At 41.7% G+C, this 25,258-nt stretch overlaps 1 protein-coding gene across 8 annotated transcripts in view; it reads right to left on the bottom strand.

The window, feature by feature from the left end:
- Positions 1 to 12,490: 12,490 nt before the first annotated feature.
- LOC135517704 (membrane-associated phosphatidylinositol transfer protein 2-like) overlaps positions 12,491 to 25,258 on the bottom strand; it is a 90,789-nt gene continuing 78,021 nt past the window's right edge. For all 8 annotated transcript variants that reach the window (XM_064942239.1, XM_064942235.1, XM_064942240.1 and 5 more), the window contains 7 exons: positions 23,746 to 23,862; positions 23,465 to 23,581; positions 23,113 to 23,261; positions 22,818 to 22,967; positions 22,434 to 22,617; positions 19,850 to 19,978; positions 12,491 to 19,620 (listed from right to left, as the gene is read on the bottom strand). In XM_064942239.1, the coding sequence (XP_064798311.1) occupies positions 19,261 to 19,620; positions 19,850 to 19,978; positions 22,434 to 22,617; positions 22,818 to 22,967; positions 23,113 to 23,261; positions 23,465 to 23,581; positions 23,746 to 23,862 (1,206 nt within the window). In that variant the 3' untranslated portion in view covers positions 12,491 to 19,260. The remainder of the gene's footprint in view (positions 19,621 to 19,849; positions 19,979 to 22,433; positions 22,618 to 22,817; positions 22,968 to 23,112; positions 23,262 to 23,464; positions 23,582 to 23,745; positions 23,863 to 25,258) is intronic.

Here is a 25,258-nt window from a genome sequence, read left to right on the forward strand (position 1 = left end):
AAGATGCCCAGGGTCCCTGATCATTTGCGTGAACGTGCCTTAGGCATGCTGCAAAGAGGCATGAGGACTGCAGATGTGGCCAGGGCAATAAATTGCAATGTCCATACTGTGAGACGCCTAAGAAAGCGCTACAGGGAGACAGGACGGACAGCTGATCGTCCTTGCAGTGGCAGACCACGTGTAACAACACCTGCACAGAATTGGTACATCTAAAACATCACACCTGCGGGACAGGTACAGGATGGCAACAACAACTGGAATGCACAATCCCTCCATCAGCGCTCAGACTGTCCGCAATAGGCTGAGAGAGGCTGGACTGAGGGCTTGTAGGCCTGTTGTAAGGCAGGTCCTCACCAGAAACAACGTTGCCTATGGGCACAAACCCAGCGCCGCTGGACCAGACCGGACTGGCAAAAAGTGCTCTTCACTGACGAGTCGCGGTTTTGTCTCACCAGGGGTGATAGTCGGATTCCCGTTTATCGTCGAAGGAATGAGCGTTACACAGAGGCCTGTACTCTGGAGCGGGATCGATTTGGAGGTGGAGGGTCCATCATGGTCTGGGGCAGTGTGTCACAGCATCATCGGACTGAGCTTGTTGTCATTGCAGGCAATTTCAACGCTGTGCGTTACAGGGAAGACATCCTCCTCCCTCATGTGGTACCCATCCTGTAGGCTCATCCTGACATGACCCTCCAGCATGACAATGCCACCAGCCATACTGCTCGTTCTGTGTGTGATTTCCTGCAAGACAGTAATGTTAGTGTTCTGCCATGGCCAGCGAAGAGCCCGGATCTCAATCCCATTGAGCATGTCTGGGACCTGTTGGATCGGAGGGTGAGGGCTAGGGCCATTCCCCCCAGAAATGTCTGGGAACTTGCAGGTGCCTTGGTGGAAGAGTGGGGTAACATCTCACAGAAAGAACTAGCAAATCTGGTGCAGTCCATGAGGAGGAGATGCACTGCAGTACTTAATGCAGCTGGTGGCCATACCAGATACTGACTGTTACTTTTGATTTTGACCCCCCCTTTGTTCAGGGACACATTATTCCATTGATTTTAGTCACATCTGTGGAACTTGTTCAGTTTATGGTCTCAGTTGTTGAATCTTGTTATGTTCATACAAATATTTACACATTAAATTTGCTGAAAATAAACGCAGTTGACAGTGAGAGAACTTTTTTTTTTTCCTGAGTTTGTGTCATGACAGTGTTATGCCCAATTGTTAACTGTTGTGACATATTATGACATGGTTATAACCATGGGCGGGTTGCACCAATATGGTTTAAATTAATCTAGGATTAGAGCTAATCTCGGTTTTGTAACTCAAGGTTTATAATTCAGATGTGTTGCCCCACTTAATTTAAAATCTGGATCAGTAAATCTATGATTAACGGTTTAAAACTATTAGTGACATGTTACCAATGTATGAGGTATTTCGTGAGTTGAAACGAAGTAGCTAGCCTACTTAACAAATGAGGCCACAAAGTTGCTGTTCCTTGATAAAATATGAACAATGTAATGTTTAGAACTACTGCAACTCCATCGTGAAAGGTTCTCATGGGTTGGCTGATTTTAAATCAAATCTGTTATTTGCCAGTACTATACTAGACAGAAAACTAATTTGTTAGCTAATGTTAGCTACTGTAGCTAGCTAATTTATAAAGTAAGATTGCTCACATACAATATTATGTATTATGGGCATTACTTATGTTATTTAGCCATGTATTATTTGTCCGCTAGCCACCTGATCATGGCAAGTCAAAGAAGTTCAAATTTCTCCGTTTATGAAAAAAAAAACAATTGTCGGAGCTGATGGAGGAATTTAGTAACGTACTGAAGGATAAAAAGACAGACAACACCACTGTCAAGAAGAAGACACCTGGGCCATTTTATGCGACAAATGTAATGGATCGACGCGGATTAAAGAAAAGACGGACCCGAAGCCAAAAAGGATGCTGCAGATGAGAGGCGGGTGCTATTTCAGACCGGAGCCGGAGCCGGGGGCCTCCGTCCAAGGGAATTGATCCTACAGTATGACCCAGAAGATATGCGAGATGATTCCTCAGCAGTTTCCCTCTCCATAACCCCTTATGTTGACAAAGGACAACTTGACTCACCGATATTTAGTAAGCATAAATAACTGGTAAATATCAATGCCTATAATGCAAGTTAAAATGAACGTTAGTGCTACTTCACTACAATGTTACCGTTATCAGGCCCCTTACAGCATGTTGCATAACATTATCATTCGTACCAAGGCTGAGCATATCATAAACCCCAATTCAATTGTTGTACAAAATGAGCACGTAAATAGCCTACTAATAATGAGTTAAAACTCAACAGGATTCAACCAGTCTCTAATTATTCTCTGAGGAACTCGTTCTGGTCTCTCCACAGTAGATATGCTACCATTTTATCAGTTAAACCACCTAAAGTGTCAGTTTAGAATTCATCTTTAATCTAAGTTTATATTTTTTAATTAATTGAACTACAGGCTTAACATTTATCTAGGTTTAAAGTGAAAACTACGTATATTAGAGGAAGGATTTAATTTAACTAGATTTAATTTAAAACTAGGTTTAAAATGGTGCAACAAGATTAATAGATACACCTTGATTTAACCCAGTTTAAGAGTTAATGCATGTTGGTCCAACCCAAAGGTACTAGGTGTGTAAAGTGTTACCCATTTACCCAAGTGTTACCCACAAGTAAAGTGTTACCCATTTTTCAAGCTTTGCATCCCATATGCAACAATAATTGTCATTACAGAAATGTTTATGGAAGTACGTCATACTAACACTTTTCAAAATAATGTTTTAAATTTAAAATAAACAGAAGTCATAAATATATACATATATACAGTGGGGCAAAAAAGTATTTAGTCAGCCACCAATTGTGCAAGTTCTCCCACTTAAAAAGATGAGAGAGGCCTGTAATTTTCATCATAGCGACACTTCAACTATGACAGACAAAATAAGAAAAAAAATCCAGAAAATCCCATTGTAGGATTTTTAATGAATTTATTTGCAAATTATGGTGGAAAATATCTATTTGGTCAATAACAAAAGTTTATCTCAATACTTTGTTATATACCCTTTGTTGGCAAAGATAGAGGTGAAACGTTTTCTGTAAGTCTTCACAAGGTTTTCACACACTGTTGCTGGTATTTTGGCCCATTCCTCCATGCAGATCTCCACTAGAGCAGTGATGTTTTGGGGCTGTTGCTGGGCAACACAGACTTTCAACTCCCTCCAAAGATTTTCTATGGGGTTGGGATCTGGAGACCGGCTAGGCCACTCCAGGACCTTGAAATGCTTCTTATGAAGCCACTCCCTCGTTGCCCGGGCGGTGTGTTTGGGATCATTGTCATGCTGAAAGACCCAGCCGCGTTTCATCTTCAATGCCCTTGCTGATGGAAGGAAGTTTTCACTCAAAATCTCACGATACATGGCCCCATTCATTCTTTCCTTTACACGGATCAGTCGTCCTGGTCCCTTTGCAGAAAAACAGCCCCAAAGCTTGATGTTTCCACCCCCATGCTTCACAGCAGGTATGGTGTTCTTTTGATGCAACTCAGCATTCTTTGTCCTCCAAACACGACGAGTTGAGTTTTTACCAAAGTTCTATTTTGGTTTCATCTGACCATATGACATTCTCCCAATCTTCTTCTGGATCATCCAAATGCCCTCTAGCAAACTTCAGACGGGCCTGGACATTGTAACAGTTTTGACTTGAGGTTATTATTTATAGGGGTGCCAGGTAGGTTGTGCCTACCAGAGAAAACATTGGTTTCTCCTTTTGGTTTGGGAGGGAACGATTCCCATCTGGTCCGTCAAGTCTACACCAATACAAAGGACTTATGTAAAAGTCAGGATGGAAATAAACTTTTCATAAACCCTTAAAACATTGGAAAGAACTTCCAAAACAACTATATTCTTTTGCGTGGGTTGTATTAACAACATCAATGATTACACACACATATAATAATATAACACAATGAGTTCTGGTTCCTCCAGAAATATCCTGTACCTCGGGCCTAAAAAGAGTCCAGCCCGGTAAAGGAGTTCAGGAAACTCAAGTGACTTTTGTCACGCAATGTTTGTCCATTCATTCCGTGTAGCGTAAACCCAGTATTAAACATCAATCAATATAACAATTATTTTACCACAGAACTTTAAAGCGTATCAACTCTTACTAAGTCCTCAACTACAACTAACTACATAAATCATCACCGTATACATGACATCAAAACAAATTAAATACCGTATACAAAAAGGTGGAAGTCAGTCGGTCAGTCAGACAATCCAATCCGCCAATAGATCTCCAGCGGAGAAAAGCCACAAAGAACGGAGAGGTGTAGTCCACTGACGCAAAGAGTGGATCCGATCCTGGGTAAACTCAATTAGGCTACAAAAAACACGTTTAATGGCAACAAAACAACGGAATAGAGAAGCGTCGGGAACTGAGGGTTGAACACATCCTCATTCACGTCTCCATCACAACCCCACTTTTGCGCAGCTGATGCTGGCTATTTAATTGGGAATTAAAGGGAAAGCGCCCTATTGGAAGGAGCTGCACTGAGACGTTTCAGAAAAATTCAGGGCCGTCACAACATATACTGGCTTAAGCAGGGGGACATGTCTGGCACTGCAGGATTTGAGTCCCTGGCGGTGTAGTGTGTTACTGATGGTAGGCTTTGTTACTTTGGTCCCAGCTCTCTGCAGGTCATTCACTAGGTCCCCTGTGTGGTTCTGGGATTTTTGCTCACCGTTCTTGTGATAATTTTGACCACACAGGGTGAGATCTTGCGTGGAGCCCCAGATCGAGGGAGATTATCAGTGGTCTTGTATGTCTTCCATTTCCTAATAATTGCTCCCACAGATGATTTCTTCAAACCAAGCTGCCTACCTATTGCAGATTCAGTCTTCCCAGCCTGGTGCACGTCTACAATTTTGTTTCTGGTGTCCTTTGACAGTTCTTTGGTCTTGGCCATAGTGGAGTTTGGAGTGTGACTGTTTGAGGTTATGGACAGGTGTCTTTTATACTGATAACAAGTTCAAACAGGTGCCATTAATACAGGTAACGAGTGGAGGACAGAGGAGCCTCTTAAAGAAGTTATTACAGGTCTGTGAGAGCCAGAAATCTTGCTTGTTTGTAGGTGACCAAATACTTATTTTCCACCATAATTTGCAAATAAATTCATTAAAAATCCTACAATGTGATTTTCTGGATCTTTTTTTCTCATTTTGTCTGTCATGGTTAAAGTGTACCGATGTTGAAAATTACAGGCCTCTCGTCTTTTTAAGTGGGAGAACTTGCACAGTTGGTGGCTGACTAAATACTTTTTTGCCCCACTGTGTGTGTGTGTGTGTGTGTGTATGTGTATGTGTATATATATATATTGTTGTAAGTGTTACATTGTAGATAAACAACAGAAACACAGACGTACTGAAAATTGATCAAGGCTTTATTTATTAGAATGTCTTGCTTTGTTTGCTTTCTAACATTTCAAAAGCTTCTCTTCAGATTTATAGCTCATGCCTACCTACAGTATGTACATATAGACCTATAGATTATGCCATAAACTGAAACAATCTGAAAAAAGTATCATTGTATTTTAAGAAGCTAACAAAAGTCTCAATCCCCTGGGTGGAAATAAGGAATATTGACTTTGTGACTCATAACCTCAACACAGAAGGTGTCTAAACAATGTATTTATCTTAGGCAGCCGTTTGCAGATACAAGGCCGGGATTCGATCCAATCAGTGGTAGATCTGCGTTATAGCTCGCTTGACATTTAAAGGTAATTTCCAATTGAGGCGACATATGCAGCAAAATATGCAGTGATGACCATGAATGTGTTATACTCTCTGTGAGCACAGGAACATTGCTTTTACTGTACATAACCAATGAAGTGGGATCAGACTGAATATAGGCCTTGAAGATGTAACAGACACTGCTAGCTAGTTTAGCCTACTCAAACACCCTGTTCAAACAGAGGGATGCTATGTTAGCTAGCTGGGTATGACTATCCAACACACCACTGGAACTCTTTGAAGTCAAGGTAAGATTTTGGTTTTAATCATTTATAGGAACCGGGGCACATTGATGTAACTGCTAAACTGCTTACTGACTGTACACTAATGTTACCGCATGATTGTAGCGGGTTTACTAACACATTAGTTATATTAGCTATGTTGACTATGACTTTACTTTAGCTAATATGGTGACACCGATGTAGGCAGTGTGTAGTGTTTATGATATGGTTTGGCTTGGAAAGGTTCTCGCCTGGTCTTCTACAGCTGATGTGTTGTGCATTGAAGTCCACAAACGAAGGGAAAAGGTGAGAGGAGGAGAGCGCATAGATGCGAGAAGGAATACAACGTGGCTGCTATGAAAGTGAACTGTGTTTACGCGATTCACCTCATCATATTGCGTCTGGAGCCCTGGATGCTTTTTTGACTGAAGACAGGCACTCCTCCACTGCCTTTTTTCTTTGAATAGATAGATTTTTTTAATAGCCTGGATGTTTTTAAAGCTGCCATAATCTGATATTGCAGAGTTAGTTTCTTTATAATTCCCTTTTTTGACAGAGTCGCAGCACAGCTGCAGGCACACAATTGTTTTCATAGGTATCACTTTACATAAATGTTGCTCTTAATAACATTACTAATAACATTACTATACACTGGATAAACATGTTACATATTAATTATTAATTCAATAATTAATTAAAAGTGTTTATTACATTCTTAGAAAAAAAAGTGCTCGCTGGAACCTAAAAGGGTTCTTCCCCTGTCCCTAGGAGAACCCTTTGAAGAACCTGTTTAGCTCCAGGTCAGACCCCAGTGTACTGGAACACAGACTGATCTTTACCTTATTCCACATTATGATTTCAAATCAAATGTTATTTGTCACATGCACCGAACACAACATGTGTAGACATTATTGTGAAATGCTTACATACGAGCCCTTAACCAACAGTGCAGAGTTAAACAAACAAACAAAAAATTGCTAAATAAACTAATGAAAAAATAGTAACACAATAAAATAACAATAACGACGCTATATACAAGAGGTACCGGTACAGAGTCACTGTGCAGGGGTACGGGTTAGTGGAGGTAATATGTACATGTAGGTAGGGGTAAAGTGACTATGCATAGATAATAGACAGAGTAGAAGCAGCGTATGTGAAGAGTGTGAATGAATGTGAATGTATATGTGTGTGTGTGTGTGTGTTAGACTGTCAGTGTAGTATGTATGAGTGTGTGATTAGAGTCCAGTGAGTGTACATCCAGATTGTACAAGAGACTCAGTACAAAACATAAGAATAAATTCTTTTAACTGTTCAGCAGTATTATGACTTGGGGGGTAGAAGCTGTTAAGGAGCCTTTTGGTCCCAAACTTGGCGATTCAGGACTGGAGTGGCTGGAGTCTTTGACCATTTTTAGAGCCTTCCTCTGACACCTCCTGGTATTGCGGTCCTGGATGGCAGGAAGCTTGACCCCAGTGATGTACTGAGCGGTACACACTACTCTCTGTAGCGCCTTGCGGTCAAATGCTGAGCAGTTGCTATACCAAGCGGTGATGCTACCAGTCAGGATGCTCTCGATGGTGCAGCAGTATAACTTTTTGAGGATCTGAGGTCCCATGCCGAATATTTTCAGCCTCCTAAGGGGGACTAGGCTTTGTATAGCCCTCTTCACGACTGTCTTGGTCTGTTTGGTACATGATAGGTCCTTAGTAATGTGGACACCAAGGAACTTGAAGCTCTCGAACCGCTCAACTACAGTCCCGTCGATGTGAATGGAGGCATGCTTGGCCCTCCGTTTCCTGTAGTTCACGATCATCTCCTTTGTATTTCCCACGTTGATGGAGAGGTTGTTGTCCTGGCAGTGTCTCTGACCTCCTCCCTATAGGCGGTCTCATCGTAGTCTGTGATCAGGCCTATCACCCATCGTGTCATCTGCAAACTTAATGATTGTGTTGGAGTTGTGCATGACCACACAGTCGTGGGTGAACAGGGAGTACTGAAGGGGACTAAACACACGCCCCTGAGGGGACCTGTGTTCAGGATCAGCGTGGCGGATGCGTTGTTGCCTACCTTTGCCACCTGGGGGCGACCCATCAGGATGTCCAGAATCCAGTTGCAGGTGTTCATCCCAAAGTCCTTAGCTAAGTGATGATCTTGGAGCGCACTATGGTGTTATTTAACCAGGTAGGCAAGTTGAGAACAAGTTCTCATTTACAATTGCGACCTGGCCAAGATAAAGCAAAGCAGTTCGACACATACAACAACACAGAGTTACACATGGAGTAAAACAAACATACAGTCAATAATACAGTAGAAAAATAAGTCTATATACAATGTGAGCAAATGAGGTGAGATAAGGGAAGTAAAAGCAAAAAAAAGGCCATGGTGGCGAAGTAAATACAATATAGCAAGTAACACTGGAATGGTAGATTTGCAGTGGAAGAATGTGCAAGGTATAGATATAAATAATGGGGTGCAAAGGAGCAAAATAAATAAATATAGTAGGGGGAGAGGTAGTTTTTTGGGCTAAATTATAGATGGGCTATGTACAGGTGCAATAACTTGTGAGCTGCTCTGACAGCTGGTGCTTAAAGCTAGTGAGGGAGATAAGTGTTTCCAGTTTCAGAGATTGTTGTAGTTCACGACTGTCTTGGTCTGTTTGGTACATCGAAAAGCATGTAATATTCATGGCCATTTAGCTAGCTTGCTAGCTAGTTGTTGCTAGCTAATTTATCCTGTGAGATAAACATTGGGTTGTTATTTTACCTGAAATGCACAAGGTCCTCTACTCCGTCAATTAATCCGCATATTCTTGTAATCTCTCCTCCTTCAGTCTTCTTTTTTTGTTTTCTTCTTCGGACTTGATATGATGGTTGGCAACCAACTTTAAGGTGCATTACCACCACCAACTGGACTATGGACCTCTGTTTAGCTTTCCATCACCCACATGTGTATATGCTCCTAAAAACCAATGAGGAGATTGGAGGCGGGACTTGCAGAGAGTCAAGTGTCAAAAATAGAACCAAGTTCTATTTTAGAGCGTCGCTATGTAGACGTTCGCAGCTTGAATGAAGTGATTGAATAACATGTATGCTTTGCTTTATCTTGGCCAGGTTGCAGTTGTAAATGAGAACTTGTTCTCAACTAGCTTACCTGGTTAAATAAAGGTGAAAAAATGTGTACATTTATTTAGCAACGCTCGTGCAGGCAATGTGGGCGGTGTGGTCAGCATGTTAGCCGATAAACAGAAAACCCAGCTAACTGTACAATGTATGATCCAGCAACAACTCGTGAAACATAGGATATTACAGTTTTTAATATCCCGTTGATAGGATAGTCTCGAACAGAGTTCATCCAGCTTATTCTAATTTTGAACCTTGATCTTTGAACTTTATTAACCCTTAAATTAAATAAAGGATTATCTTCAATGTCATTATCTTTTCAGAGTTTGTACACTTAACATTTTCCAATATTAAATTGAAATAGGAGGTTCAAAGTCAAACTAATAATCTGTCATATAATCTGATTTAGTATTTATCTCCTTGAAGAAAAACGCTTACCTATGAAGAAAATATTGCAGACTTTAGTAGCGAGCTTTCACGGTTGCACGAATAATTCACTTGACTGTCATCTAGAAAACAAAATAGGTATTACCAAACGACTTAGGAGAGATGCGTAAGAAAACTTAAGAGACAGATCACAATCGAAGGGTGGTGTCGTTTGCGATGATGATGATGACCATATTGTTATTTGGAGGACCTATGGAGGGTGTGTGTTTGTTCACATCTAGGCCCCTATTAAATCAAATCCGGGTTATACACTTATTTTTTGGCAAGCATGTTAAACATTGTTGTTCAATGTGAGCAAAGCATTCAAATCTTAACTGCCTAGATGTTACAGGGTAAAAAGTGGTTCTACAAAAGGACTACAATAATCCCATTCAATTTCACCCAATTTCATCATATAATCTACTATTGCTATGTAATTTAAAATGTATTGAAAACACAAAGTACAAGTGTAGATATGTTATTGTCCAATTGTATTTATTCCACAGTACAGACAATAATACATTGAGCGCTCACCCAGGAAGTGTAAAATGACCTATGAACCAGAGCGAGAGCGAGAGAGATGGAACAGTGAGGGAACTACAGTGCCTTCAGAAAGTATTCACACCCTTTGACTTTTTCCACATTTTGTTGTGTTACAACCTGAATTTAAATGGATTAAATTGAGATGTTTTGGAGCTGGCCTGCACACAATACTCCATAATGTCAAAGTGGAATGATGTTTTTTTTTATTTTTACAAATTCATAAAAAATTGAAAGCTGAAATGTCTTGAGTCAATAAGTATTCAAAACCTTTGTTATGGCAAGCCTAAATAAGTTCAGGAGTAAACATTTACTTAACAAGTCACCCTGTGTGCAATAATAGTCTTTAACATGATTGTTGAACGAATACCTCATCTCTGTACCTCACACATTCAATTATCTGTAAAGTCAAGCAGTGAATTTCAAACAGGTTCAACCACAAAGACCAGGGAGGTTTTCCAATGTCTCTCAAAGAAAGGCACCTATTGGTAGATGGGGGAAAAATAAACCGACATTGAACATTCCTTTGCGCATGGTGAAGTTATTAACTATACCTTGAATGGTGTATCAATACACCCAATCACTACAAAGATACAGGTGTCCTTCCTAACTCAGTTGCCGGAGAGAAAGTAAACCGCTCAGGGGGCCAATGGTGACTTTAAAAAAGTTAGAGTTTAATGGCTATGATAAGAGACAACAGGATGAATCAACAACCTTGTAGTTACTCCACAATACTTACCTAATTGACAGAGTGAAAAAAAGGAAGCCTGTACAGAATAATCGAAAACATGCATCCTGTTCGCAGCAAGGCACTAAAGTAATAATGCAAAAGAATTTAGCAAAGCAATTCACTTTTTGTCCTGAATACAAAAGTGTTGTTTAGGGCAAATCCAATACAACACATTACTGAGTACCACTCTCCATATTTCCAAGAATAGTGGTGGCTGCATCATGTTATGGTTATGCTTGTAATCATTAAGGACTGGGGGGTTTTTCAGGATAAAAAAAATGTATGGAATGGAGCTAAGCACCGGGAAAATCCTAGAGGAAAACCTGGTTCAGTCTGATTTCCAACAGACACGGGGAAATGAATTTACCTTTCAGTAAGACAATAACCTAAAACACAAGGCCAAATCTACACTCGAGTTGCTTACCAAGAAGACAGTGAATGTTCCTGAGCGGCTGAGTTACAGTTGGACTTAAAGCCACTTGAAAATATTATGGCAAGACCTGAAAATGGTGGTCGAGCAACGATCAACAACCAATTTGACAGTGTTTAAAGAATAATGGGCAAATGTTGCACAATCCAGGTGTGTAAATCTCTTAGAGACTTAACCAGCATGACTGTAATCACTGCCAAAGGTGATTCAAACATGTATTGATTCAGGGGGTTGAATACTTATCTAATTGAGAAAGTGTTTTTCTTTTTTACAAGTTTGAATTTTTCTTTCACTTTGACATTAGAGTATTTTGTGTAGATCGTTGACAAAAAAAAGACATTTACATCCATTTTAATACCACTTTGTAACACAGCAACATTTTGAAAAAGTCAAGAGGAACTGTTCATACATAACTAAACATTGTACCCACTCCTTGTTTTGAAAACTAAACTTGGTATCAAAACCACCCAAAGAAGCAATTCTGATGTTGGTGGTGTTTTGAATAAGAGTGCCACATCAATTACATAAGTATACTTCCTACAGACTTCTTTAATAATGCATATTTGAAATCCAGACCTGCTACAAACTACAAAGGGAAATGGGTGAGATTGTAAGAGGTACAAAACACTATTTAATTTATGTACATGCCTTCAAATTCAAATATTCATTATATGATTATGCACTTATGTCAAATAAACTGCATATACTCAAAATGTACTTAAATTATTGCCACCTCGAACAATATATGTTACCATATATATATATATATATATATATATATATATATATATATATATATATATATATATATATATATATATATATATATATATATATATATATATATATATATACACATACATATATATATATATATACATACATATATATACATACATATATATATACATACATATATGTATACATACATATATGTATATATATATATATATATGTATATATATATATATACATACATATATATACATACATATATATATACATACATATATGTATACATACATATATGTATATATATATATATATATATATATATATATATATATATGTATGTATATATATATATATATATATATACACATACATATATATATATATATATATATACATACATATATATATATACATACATATATATACATACATATATATATATATATACATACATACATATATATATATACACACACACACACATACATACATACATACCACACACACAGTGCATTTGGAAAGTATTCAGACCCCTTGACTTTTTTCACATTTTGCAAATTTATGAAAAATAAAGATGAATACCTTTGCTATGAGACTTGAAATTGAGCTCAGGTGCATCCTGTTTCCATTGATCACCCTTGAGATGTTTCTACAACTTGGAGTCCAACTGTGGTAAATTCAATTGATTGGACATTATTTTGAAAAGCACACACCTGTTTATATAAGGTCCCACAGTTGAAAGTGCATGTCAGAGCAAAAAAAAAAAAAAACTAAGGCATGAGGTCAAACGAATTGTCCGAGACAGGATTGGATCGAAGGGAAGGGTACCAAACAGTTTCTGCAGCATTGAAAGTCCCCAAGAACACCGTGGCCTCCATCATTCTTAAATGGAAGAAGTTTGGAAGCACCAAGACTGTTCCTAGAGCTGGCTGCCCAGGCAAACTGAGCAATCGGGGGAGAAGGGCCTTGGTCAGGGAGGTGACCAAGAACCCGATGGTCACTCTGACAGAGCTCCAGAGTTCCTCTGTGGAGATGGGAGAACCTTCCAGAAGGACAACCATCTCTGCAGCACTCCATAAATCAGGCCTTTATGGTAGAGTGGCCAGACGGAAGCCACTCCTCAGTAAAAGGCACAAGACAGCCCACTTGGAATTTGCCAAAAGGCACCTAAAGACTCTCAACACGATGAGAAACAAGATTCTCTGGTCTGATTAAACCAAGATTGAACTATTTGGCTTGAATGCCAAGAGTCACGTCTGGAGGAAACCAGGCACCGCTAATCACCTGGTCGATACCATCCCTACGTTTAAGCATGGTGGTGGCAGCATCATGCTGTGGGGATGTTTTTCAGCGGCAGGGACTGGGAGACTAGTCAGGATTGAGGGAAAGATGAACAGAGCAAAGTACAGAGAGATCTTTAATTAAAACATACTCCAGAGCGCTCAGGACCTCAGGCAACGACCCTAAGCACACAGCCAAGTCAAAGCAGGAGAGGCTTTGGGACAAGTCTCTGATGTCCTTGAGTGGCCCAACCAGAGCCCAGACTTGAACCCGATCAAACATCTCTGGAGAGATCTGAAAATAGCTGTGCAGTGACGCTCCCCATCCAACCTGACAGAGCTTAAGAGGATCTCCAGAGAAGAATGGGAGAAACTCCCCAAATACAGTTGTGTACCCAATGAAGACTCAAGCTGTTATCTCTCTCAAAGGTGCTTCAACAAAGTACTGCGTAAAGGGTCTGAATACTTTTGTACATTTTATATTTCAGTTGTTTTTAAAATGTTAATACATTTGCAACAATTTCTATTGTGTGTAGATTGATTTTAGATCATTTTTAGACCAAGGCTGTAACGTAACAAAATGTGGAAAAAAATACTTCCCGAATGCGCTGTATATGTATATTTACAGTGCTATGATAATCATAACGGCATTGTACTAATACAAAACATTTCCAATCTGTTCATGGAAATAATCAAGTAAAGCTTGTGTACATTTTATATTACTAATGCTTGAGTAAATGACATACATTTTATGTATACTGTATGTAGCTAAATATATTGGTCCCACTTTACAGTATATTAACAAAATGTTCAGAAATCTATGTATTTACATGGCAGCTACATAAGCAGGTACAGTGTTAATTACACCGTGGGTACACATTGTCAGCCTGAAATGCAGTCTGTTTGTGCATTACACTCGTTGCCACATCCATGCCATTTCAAACATAAAAAAATGGTTGGCATGACAAGGAGTGGAACGTTAGCACAGAACCGACTGAACACATTGTTATATAGTTCTCGTTATACCTGTTTATACTCCTAGTCGGTATTAGATAGAACGTCGCGGCCCCGACCGCCTAGGGGGAAACCAATCCAACCATCACCTTGGTTACGCCATTGGCTCAAAGCAAAAACTTGACCTTTTTCGAACACAATTTTGTCTTTGTCTACTTGTTTTTACAAAACTACAGTTAAGAAAAGTACAGCATGCCTAAAGATTACTTTTCAACATTGAATGCTCCCAAGTATTTTCACTACTTAGAAAAGTGTAATATTGTAGGGCTTCCCTCATGCCCCTTTTCATAACAGCGCTAACAGCCACACGAGTAGTGTGCTAGCTAGCTAGATACGGACTATACAGCTATAAGTAGTGAGTGGAGTTACAAACGGACTGTACTAAATGTCTTACATGTGTTTTCCGTTTGTTTATGTTGTTGGTATTGGCTAGCTTAATGTTCCGGTCGGTAGCTAGCTAGCACTCAGTCATCGCCTCCTAGCACCGTCATGAAAAGGCGCATGAGGGAAGCCTTACAATATTACGTATTTTTAAGTAGAGAATGCTCGGGAGCAGGCGATGTTGAAAAGCAATCTATAGGCATGTTGTACTTTTCTCAAATGTAGTTTTGTAATCGACTTAAACAAGCAGCCAACAAGAATTGAATACGATTTAATACCGACTGGGACTTATCCATGGCGTTGTTGAATACTTGTTTCTGAATGGCTTGAAGGGCATTCTAGAGCGTGCATTATTTCCCCATAACACACGGTGTATCAGCACGGTAGAATTCATTGGCTATAGTTCATTCTTACATGCTCTATGTTTGAGCTGCTTTTGAAAGCAAACGTCGAATTGAAAACATTATTGGCATTTTTGAATTACATTTTCATTAATAGCAAGCTAGGACTGGTGGTTTGGTTAGCTAAACTAGCGAGTCTGTTTGTTTACCAAGGCAACTGTTGTAGCTATCCAGTAAACAAATTAACACATTCTTAGTGCCAAATGTGTTCAGTTATAGCCATGGTATGAAAAGGATAATCAACTCGGGGCTCTATGCGTTCTCTGGAAACATCTTCAATATTTTCTATAGAACGCATAGCCCTTTGTTGATGATTTATCCTTGACATATCTAAAAGGCAATGAACTATAATAACTATTCAGTCACACACGTGGCCCCATAAAGTAGAACATGTTCTGTACCGAGTGTAAAACTGGCATCTAATAGTACAGTACATGCAAGACTGCTACTAAAGTGGCAATAATTCTAATATTCTCAAATATAAACAATAGTTCTTTCTGGAATACATTTCAATTTCAAGACATACTATAAGGGTTAGTGGTTAACATAATTGATATATAACTACTGTATACAATATTGATGGCTAACCCAGTCTGAATTATTTTGAACACCACATATTACAGGTAAAATAGAAGGTTCATCAGGATGGAATTTCACATGACAGGCTCACAATCAAACATTTATTCATTCTGAAGGGGGGGGGGGGGACTGCCTTCACAGAAGATAGGAAGCAATACAGTATTTTGTCAAGGCTTTGTAAAATGGTCCAGTTTGAAAAATAGTTTTGTTTTCACTATAAAATAATTGAACCTTTAGCGGTTAACCTTTGTAAAGGGACAGCAGAAGTGTGAAGGGGTGGGACAGTGGATGAGTGGATGTTGTTAATGTTGTCTATACTCGTGCATGTTCGATAGATTGTCTCGGTCTGTGCCTTGTTGTGGTCATGCTACCCTGCGACTGAAACAATAATATTGGCAAAGAAAATACACACCTTCCACTGACTGTTGGTCCTCATCATAAACAAAACGCTACATATTCAAATATTGTTCACCTGAAAGATCCATAATAGAAATTAAACTCATGTTGCGTAAGTAAATACCTCTCAACCATTATATTCTTACATATACAGTATCCTTTTTTACAGTATCTACACTGACAGGCAGACATATCCATGGATCATGTACAGTCTGGGCTCTCCAAGCCTATAGCAGGAAGACATTCAGCTCATCATCACCAGACCACAGGCCAGAGGGGAAACAGTATGGCTGTATCCAATACCTTCCCTAGTGCCTTCCAGATCGTCGCCTACAGCTCCAGTCTACATCCTTCATTAAAGTCGTAGTTCACTGAAAGATCAAAGTTTGTACGACTTGGTCAAACTTCAAAAGGGACGTTATGCAGCTGGATCTACACAACCAATGGTGTGGGACAGAGACTTGAAGTTACAACCTTTTTATATATTGTTTTTCAAATATATATAGGTCTGATCAATATCTGACAAAAAAAAGAAGTTGTTTTTGAAGTGAACTATTGCTTTAACTAACAATCATCACCTATGCTACTGCGCTTGAGCGGTGTCATAACAGGTTGCAATAAATGCAAGTTGGCAATAGTAGCATGTCCCTAGAATCAAAACAATATGCTAGAGTAAAAGTACAACATAACCACATCCTATACAGCTAGCCATTATGTCCCTTAGATGTGGACAACATATTGGATTCAAAAAGATCTACAAATCAGAAGTAATCTGATTGACATAGTTAAAATACAGTATAGAACACGTGCCTTTTAAACTAAAGCCACGCCGTCATGCTCTCAATGCAAGCCCCGACTCTTCTCACTATACAAAGAAACGGTGGGATACAGCCTGGCACATTAGCTTCCCACACCCAACAACTGTTTCGTTTTTTTGGCACATTATTCTACATTATTCAGTAATCCTGACAGTGAATAAATGTACACAAGTGTGCGTACTACTGCAGCACATATACCCTGCAATAATAAATCGTTTTTATGTCATGCACTACAAAAAGGTAACAATATGTAGCGACATGAGACGGTAACACGATTCTCCAACATAAACGAGTGCAAAAAACAACAACAACGAGGTTGAACAGGTTGAGATACTACAGCCGCTAGAGAGAGAGATTGTTGGCTTTGTGTGATTAGTAATGGGGATATAATTGAAGACGATGATAATACCTAACCATACAGTAGGGGCCAGGTATTAGATAACAGGTAGTTTGAGAGTTAGGTGTTCATCTAAAATTCTCTGTACAGGTTGCCATAGCTTTAGTGAAAGCATTAGTAACCCTTTATTTTATAGTCCGATACCAGCTGGTATTTGCTAAGTAATAACATGGTATATTCTCTGGTACTTCAGATAATGAATCACAATTGGAAACAACTTGGTATCGGGTGGTGGTTATTATTAGGTAAAAAAACAGGTAAAAAATAAAACAGGATAGGAGAACTGTGAAATAAAGTGGAATCAAAGCATGTCTTCCTGCCTCTGAGGATGTCTGGCCATCCTGTCTGCTCTCAGAACATTTACAACCCTTCTTCCTGTGACCTCATCGCCTGTCCTCGTCTGTTTGTTAGGAATCATGAAACGTCCCGCTTCCGTCCTTTGAATAGTGAGGGTTCGCTGAAAAGCTTAAATCACTGTGAAAAGCCTAGATCGCTTTCAGTATCCAGACTGAAATGTAGTAATGTCCAATGAATAGCATTCATCACATCCCTCAAGGAGGAAAGAGCTCTGAGCATCATAGGGAAGTCCACTGGAGTGTCACTGAATGGTATGTAATGACAAAGGTTGATAGCTAAGAGGCGCCGCAGGATGAACTGAAATGAATACCAACAGCATCATGCTTTTGGGAAACAGAGAGAGACACTGCTCCCCCACTAGTGGCTCAGAGGTATTGCAAGCAGATGGTCTGGTAAAGGGATTGCTGCTGTGTTCCGTTTGTTCAGCGTTTAAAAAGTGTCACTAATGTCTACTGTTATAACAAGCCTTGTCTAGCTCAGTCCTGGGATCCTTCAGAGTCTGACGTTATAAATGTGTCATTGGGGTTTAAGGCCTGGGATGGCCCACAGGCCATGCTGAAAGACGTGGTACAGTACAGTAGCTACTCTGTTACGGAGTGAAAAGGACTGGAGCTGAGGTCAACGGTAGAAATCGCTGTGTAGTACCACACTGATAAAAGTAGAGAAATGGCCCAGGAATAGACTAGAGGAAATTGTACATGTCATCCATAACCTTTCCCCTCGCTCCCTTTTGTCTTGCATCTCTCTCTGTATCTACCCTCTTTCCTTCCAGCCCTCTTCCTCTTGCTTTTCCTCTTCCCTCTCTCTTTCTATAGGGTAGTGGTGCTTCTCTCCTGGCAGTGTGAGGGGACTCGTTTTCTTATTGCCAGACACAATGGGGTTAGCGGGAAGGAAGGAGGTGTATCTCAGCGGATAGAGGGATAAAAACAGATGAAGTTGTTGACTTGTTGCCATGGCTACAGACTGACCTCCAGATCACCATTTGAGTCTTATTTTTGTGGCTCCACTGTCCGGGCCTGTCCTGAGCTGGGGTGTTTGTATGTGTGCGAATTCCCATTGTCCTCTAGGTAGAGCGAGTACATTCAACCATTACTCAGACAAGGGTAGGCACTCCAGGCCCTCAGGGGGTGACGATTAAGGCTTACGATCATTTGTTTTTAGTTTTAATTTATTTTATTTTCCAGTTATTTTCTTTTAGTGGCCAAGGTAGGTAATATAAAAGTCTTGACTGTGAGACTCTAATGCTACAGTAGAAATGTCATTTGATCTTTACAGCAAAGTCAGAGCACCTCCCATGTTTCTGGCTTTACTTTTCACTCAACCAATCTCTTCTCTCTCTATTCCTTTCGTATCTATTTCCCAAGAGACCCTACTTCTTCCTCTTGCTCACCCTCTTTGGCCCCCCCTCCTTTCACTTCCTCCCTCTCACTTTCCACCCCTCAGTAAACCTTACCCCATTTTCATCCCATCCTTTCCTTTCTCTCTCTGTCTCTTAAACATACTTTTTCCTATCTCCATCCATCCTCTCTCCTTGTCTCTCTCGGGGCCAGTCCAAAGATCATGGTGCTCCAGGTAGAGTCAGGCAGGGTCCCCTCCCCCCTGTAGCCCAGTCTGGTGAGTCCTATTTTGGGCTGAGTAATCCTCCTGACCCCTCCTTGGTGCTCCCGGTGCGGCCCCAACACCCAGCAGCTATACTCATACTCCTCTGGGTCCCCGCTCCTGCTCTCTCCCTCTCTACCTCGCATTGGCTCAGCGTGCGTTCTGTGCGTCCTGGTTGGCCAGGGGAGCTAGAGCCCGCCCCCCCAGTTGAGTTGATGGAGCGCAGGATGTGGTTGCGCTTGCGGAGGTAGTCCCCCCCGGCGGCGCCAAGTCCGAAGCTTCCCTTACGGAGAACAATACGGGCGCTGGCGGTCTTGGCAGGACGAGACCTCTGACTGTACTCCAGCTGGGACAGATGGGACGCATAGCCGTCTGGGATGAACTGACAGAGTGGAGGGGGAGATCGAGAGAGGGAGAAAGAGGAAAAAGAGAGGGGGTAGGAATGGAGACGAGATCAGCTCAACCCCTCATCTACTAAACTATTCATCTATAGGAACACATTTGCGCATTCTATCTATTTAATGAGTTGAAGTTGGAAGTTAAGCATTTCAACACTTTAATTGATAACTTTTTGTTGGCGACAGTGCACTTTCTACCAGCTAGTTTGGTACCTGACACAGGCTGGACATCTTCTTGGTGGGCCGTCCCACTATGTAGATGTGTGATGGGGGCAGGCCTAAGGAGGAGTACACTGTGATATCCTTAGTAGAGCCGTACGCGGCAAATATCTTCATATGGGCCTAGACACACACACACACACAGAGAGAGAGAGAGAGAGAGAGAGAGGAATGGACTGTTAGAAACATTGTTGTTGTTACACATATATATATATTTCAAACTTTTTTAACAAATCAAAAACTGAAAAATTGGGTGTGCAAAATTATTCAGCCCCCTTAAGTTAATACTTTGTAGTGCCACCTTTTGCTGTGATTACAGCTGTAAGTCGCTTGGGGTATGTCTCTATCAGTTTTGCACATCGAGAGACTGAAATTTTTTCCCATTCCTCCTTGCAAAACAGGCCCAAACCATGATGCTGCCACCACCATGTTTGACAGTGGGGATGGTGTGGTCAGGGTGATGAGCTGTGTTGCTTTTACGCCAAACATAACGTTTTGCATTGTTGCCAAAAAGTTCAATTTTGGTTTCATCTGACCAGAGCACCTTCTTCCACATGTTTGGCGTGTCTCCCAGGTGGCTTGTGGCAAACTTTAAACAACACTTTTTATGGATATCTTTAAGAAATGGCTTTCTTCTTGCCACTCTTCCATAAAGGCCAGATTTGTGCAATATACGACTGATTGTTGTCCTATGGACAGAGTCTCTCACCTCAGCTGTAGATCTCTGCAGTTCATCCAGAGTGATCATGGGCCTCTTGGCTGCATCTCTGATCAGTCTTCTCCTTGTATGAGCTGAATGTTTAGAGGGACGGCCAGGTCTTGGTAGATTTGCAGTGGTCTGATACTCCTTCCATTTCAATATTATCGCTTGCACAGTGCTCCTTGGGATGTTTAAAGCTTGGGAAATCTTTTTGTATCCAAATCCGGCTTTAAACTTCTTCACAACAGTATCTCGGACCTGCCTGGTGTGTTCCTTGTTCTTCATGATGCTCTCTGCGCTTTTAACGGACCTCTGAGACTATCACAGTGCAGGTGCATTTATACGGAGACTTGATTACACACAGGTGGATTGTATTTATCATCATTAGTCATTTAGGTCAACATTGAATCATTCAGAGATCCTCACTGAACTTCTGGAGAGAGTTTGCTGCACTGAAAGTAAAGGGGCTGAATAATTTTGCACGCCCAATTTTTCAGTTTTTGATTTGTTAAAAAAGTTTAAAATATCCAATAAATGTCGTTCCACTTCATGATTGTGTCCCACTTGTTGTTGATTCTTCACAAAAAAATACAGTTTTATATCTTTATGTTTGAAGCCTGAAATGTGGCAAAAGGTCGCAAAGTTCAAGGGGGCCGAATACTTTCGCAGGGCACTGTATATACACACACACAAAAAGTATGTGGACACCCCTCAGTGACTCAACGTGGCACCGTCATCGGATGGCACCTTTCCAACAAGTCAGTTCGTCAAATGTCTGCCCTGCTAAAACTGCACCGGTCAACTGTAAGTGCTGTTATTGTGAAGTGAAAACGTCCAGGAGCAACAATGGCTCATCCGCGAAGTGGTAGGTCACAGCGTGTACAAATCGCCTGCGTTGCGCGTACAAATCGTCTGTCCTCGGTTGCAACACTCATTACCGAGATCTAAACTGCCTCTGGAAGCAACGTCAGCACAAGAAGTGTTCGCCGGGAGCTTCATGAAATGGGTTTCCATGGCAGAGCAGCCGCAAAGAAGCCTAAGATCACCATGCGCAATGCCAAGCGACGGCTGGAGTGGTGTAAATCTTGCCGCCATTGTACTCTGGAGCAGTGAAAAGCATTCTCTGGAGTGATGAATCACTCTTCACCATCTGGAAGTTCAACGGACAAATCTGGGTTTGGGGGATGCCAAGAGAACACTACCTGCCCCAATGCATAGTGCCAATTGTAAAGTTTGGTGGAGGAGGAATAATGGTCTGGGGCTGTTTTCATGGTTCAGACTCCTTAGTTCTAGTGAAGGGAAATCTTAACGCTTTAGCATACAATGACATTCTAGACGATTATGTTCTTCCAACTTTGTGGCAACAGTTTGGGAATGCCCCCGTGCACAAAGCGAGGTCCATCCAGAAATGGTTTGTCGAGATCTGTGTGGAAGAACTTGACTGGCCTGCACAGAGCCCTGACTTCAACCCCATCGAACACCTTGGGATGAATTTGGAACGCCAACTGCAAGCCAGGCCTAATCGCCCAACATCAGTGCCCGACCTCACTAATGCTCTTGTGGCTGAATAGATGCAAGTCCCGCAGAAATGTTCCAACATCTAGTGGAAAGCCTTCCCAGAAGAGTGGAGGCTGTTATAGCAGAAAATGGGGGTCCAACTCCATATTAATGCCCATGATTATAGAATGAGATGTTCAACAAGCAATGTAGTGTATTTGTGACAGTAGAAACCTAACTTAAAAACCTTAAGTCCCCTTACCCCAACTCACCCCGAACAACACACTTACCCCACCACAACCCAACCCAACCCAAGCCATACCCTAACCCCTTACCCCTACACCCTCATCCCTACCCCCCCCCCCCCCCAGCCCCTCTTACCTCACAGATGAGGGACTTGAGGAAGTTGGCCTTGTGTCTGAGGGGGTCGTGGACCAGGCCATCACAGAAGGACACAATTCCATGAGGGAAGTTATGCTGAGACAGCCAGGCCACCACACGCTGCTTCTGCATGTCTGGACGACCCGTCACATACACTATCAGATAGCCCAGGTCCTGCCAGTGTCTGAAGGGAGAGAGAGAGTTAGAACAGGCTGTGGGTGAGCAGGTGACACTCCAAAGAGTCTGGTGTATTATCGATCTATTAAGTTACTCATTTGCTGATTCACAACTTGTACGCCACATTAGGTAGTGTGACTCCTGGTCAGGAACATAACAGTACATCAAATACAAATCACGATAGAATAAGACCCATCGTGTTCCTACCTGACCACGTCCACAGCTCCAGCCCTGACCTTGGGGTCGCTGCCCATGATGGACACGCTGGCAGCAAACGAGCCGTCGATACTGAACACTACAAAGTCTGTTCCCCGCGGCAACACCGTCAGGTAGCTGTCCGCAAACGTATGGTCACCCCTGAGAGAGGGAGGAGAAACGGGGGAGGGGAAGGGAGAATGTGTGGCAAGGGGTAACACATAATTCAACGCTTGTTCTCATACTCAAAAACACCCACCGAAAACAAGCAAATCAGGTATTTCAAGGGTTTCAACCCATAACCTACCTGACGACCAGCTTGACAGGATAAACTCCAATGCCCAGCCTTTTGCTCTCTGGGATGACATAAGAGATGCGTCCGCTGCTATTGGTCAGCTCGGTGTCAAAGTACACCCACTCTCCTGAGGGGGGCTGGGTCATGATGTGGATGTCAATCTGGGGGGCAACAAGAGGAGGTTACACATAACAGTAATCACACCACGTCTGTATATTACATCAAATAATGACTGACTTGCCCGTGTGTTCCATTGACAAACAATACATTATGCTCAAATATTGAGTTGGATGCAAGTGTCTCTCGGTTGCAGAACTGACGTTTGTTCCACAAGACAAGTTGGCATCAATGAGTACGGCTTTACCTTCTCCCCAGTGAGGGTGACCATGTCCAAAGGTCCGTACATGAAGCGTCCCATCACCAGCTGTGTTCCGTCCTCAGAGAACACCGCATCGTTCACGCGGTGGTTGGCCGTCACGTTCTACACACACACACACACACACACACACACACACACACACACACACACACACACACACACACACACACACACACACACACACAGACGTTTACCGCGGTCAATACCTCTGCAACTTGCCGACAGAAAGCCTAAAAAAGGGGGTTAAGGAAGTGGTCTGTCCTCACCCTGATCTTGACGTGGGTCCTCTTGCGGATCCACTTCTCTCTGGGTTTAGAGGGCTTGAACTCGGTCACCTCTTTACCGTCCAGCTCCAGAATACTCGAGTTCTCATGCCTCATCACCTGGAGGAACAGACAGGGATGATTACATAGGCATTCATATAGCGTTCACCAGCCCAATAGGAGGCTATGCCATGATATTTGGCGACTAATATTCATATGGTCTTACCTCTCTGAGTAGGAAGGAGGCATTGTGAGTGTACTTCCAATATGATGTATGGAAGAGGTCTATGAACATTCATAAGCATTCGCATGAAATTCATAAGCAGTTCTCTAGTCAATTGGTAGGAATGTCTCATCCTATATTCAGGAAGGGCCTTTCAATTCAAATATACTAATTGATTAAAAAAACTGTATTTATCGAAGAAATTTAAAAAAAAGGTAAAATTTAGTGAATGATATCATAAATAGGACTGGTTGAGTTATGTCACACATGCAGCTAACACAGACATATGTAAATTGCTGCTCTACCCAAAATTACAACCAATTAATTGCAGCTGTCATGTCTTGTTATGTCTGTTCCTGTCCTTTTCTCTTCACTCTGTCTCTCTCTGCTGGTCTTTTTAGGTTACCTTCTCTGTCTCTCATTCTTCAGCTGTTCTACATCTCCCCTAACTAGCTCTTTCACTCTTTCCCACCTGTTCTCTCTTCCCCCTCTGATTAGGTCTCTATTTCTTTCTCTGTTCCTGCTACTTTCAGTGTCTGATTCTTGTTTGTGTTTTTCATGCCAGAAGCAAGCTGTCGTCTCGTTTGCTTCCACCTTGTCCTATCCTGTCGGAGTCTGCCTGGCAGGTGCATCCTGCATTATACTAACGTTCTTTTTGTTCCATTGACAACGTCGGAAGAGGATTTATGCCATTCCTGTTTTTTTCATTAAAGAACTCTGTTTTCTGTTAAAACCGCTTTTGGGTCTTCACTCAAGTACATAACAGAAGAATCAGACCAAGAATGGACCCAGCGGCTCCGGACCCTTTTCACTCCGCCGTCGAGATCCAGGGAGCGATGCTAGGCAGACACGTGGAGGAATTGTCTGCTGCTCGACATGCCGTCGAGACCCTGGCCGTCCAAGTCTCCGACCTCACAAGACGGGTTCACCAACTCCACCTCGATCCACCGCCCACTTCCAGGGTTTCCGAGTCTCCGGAGCCCAGGATCAACAACCCGCCGTGTTACTCTGGGGAGCCCACTGAGTGCCGCTCATTCCTCACTCAGTGTGACGTGGTGTTCTCTCTCCAGCCCAACACTTACTCCAGGAGCGCAGCCCGCATCGCCTACGTCATTTCTCTCCTTACCGGACGGGCGCGTGAGTGGGGCACGGCAATCTGGGAGGCGAGGGCTGAGTGTATTAACCAGTATCAGGACTTTAAGGAGGAGATGATACGGGTTTTTGACCGTTCTGTTTTTGGAGAGGAGGCTTCCAGGGCCCTGTCTTCCCTATGTCAGGGGAATCGATCCATAA

Source organism: Oncorhynchus masou, chromosome 28 (genome assembly GCF_036934945.1).
Source record: "Oncorhynchus masou masou isolate Uvic2021 chromosome 28, UVic_Omas_1.1, whole genome shotgun sequence".
Classification (NCBI taxonomy): Eukaryota; Metazoa; Chordata; class Actinopteri; order Salmoniformes; family Salmonidae; genus Oncorhynchus; species Oncorhynchus masou.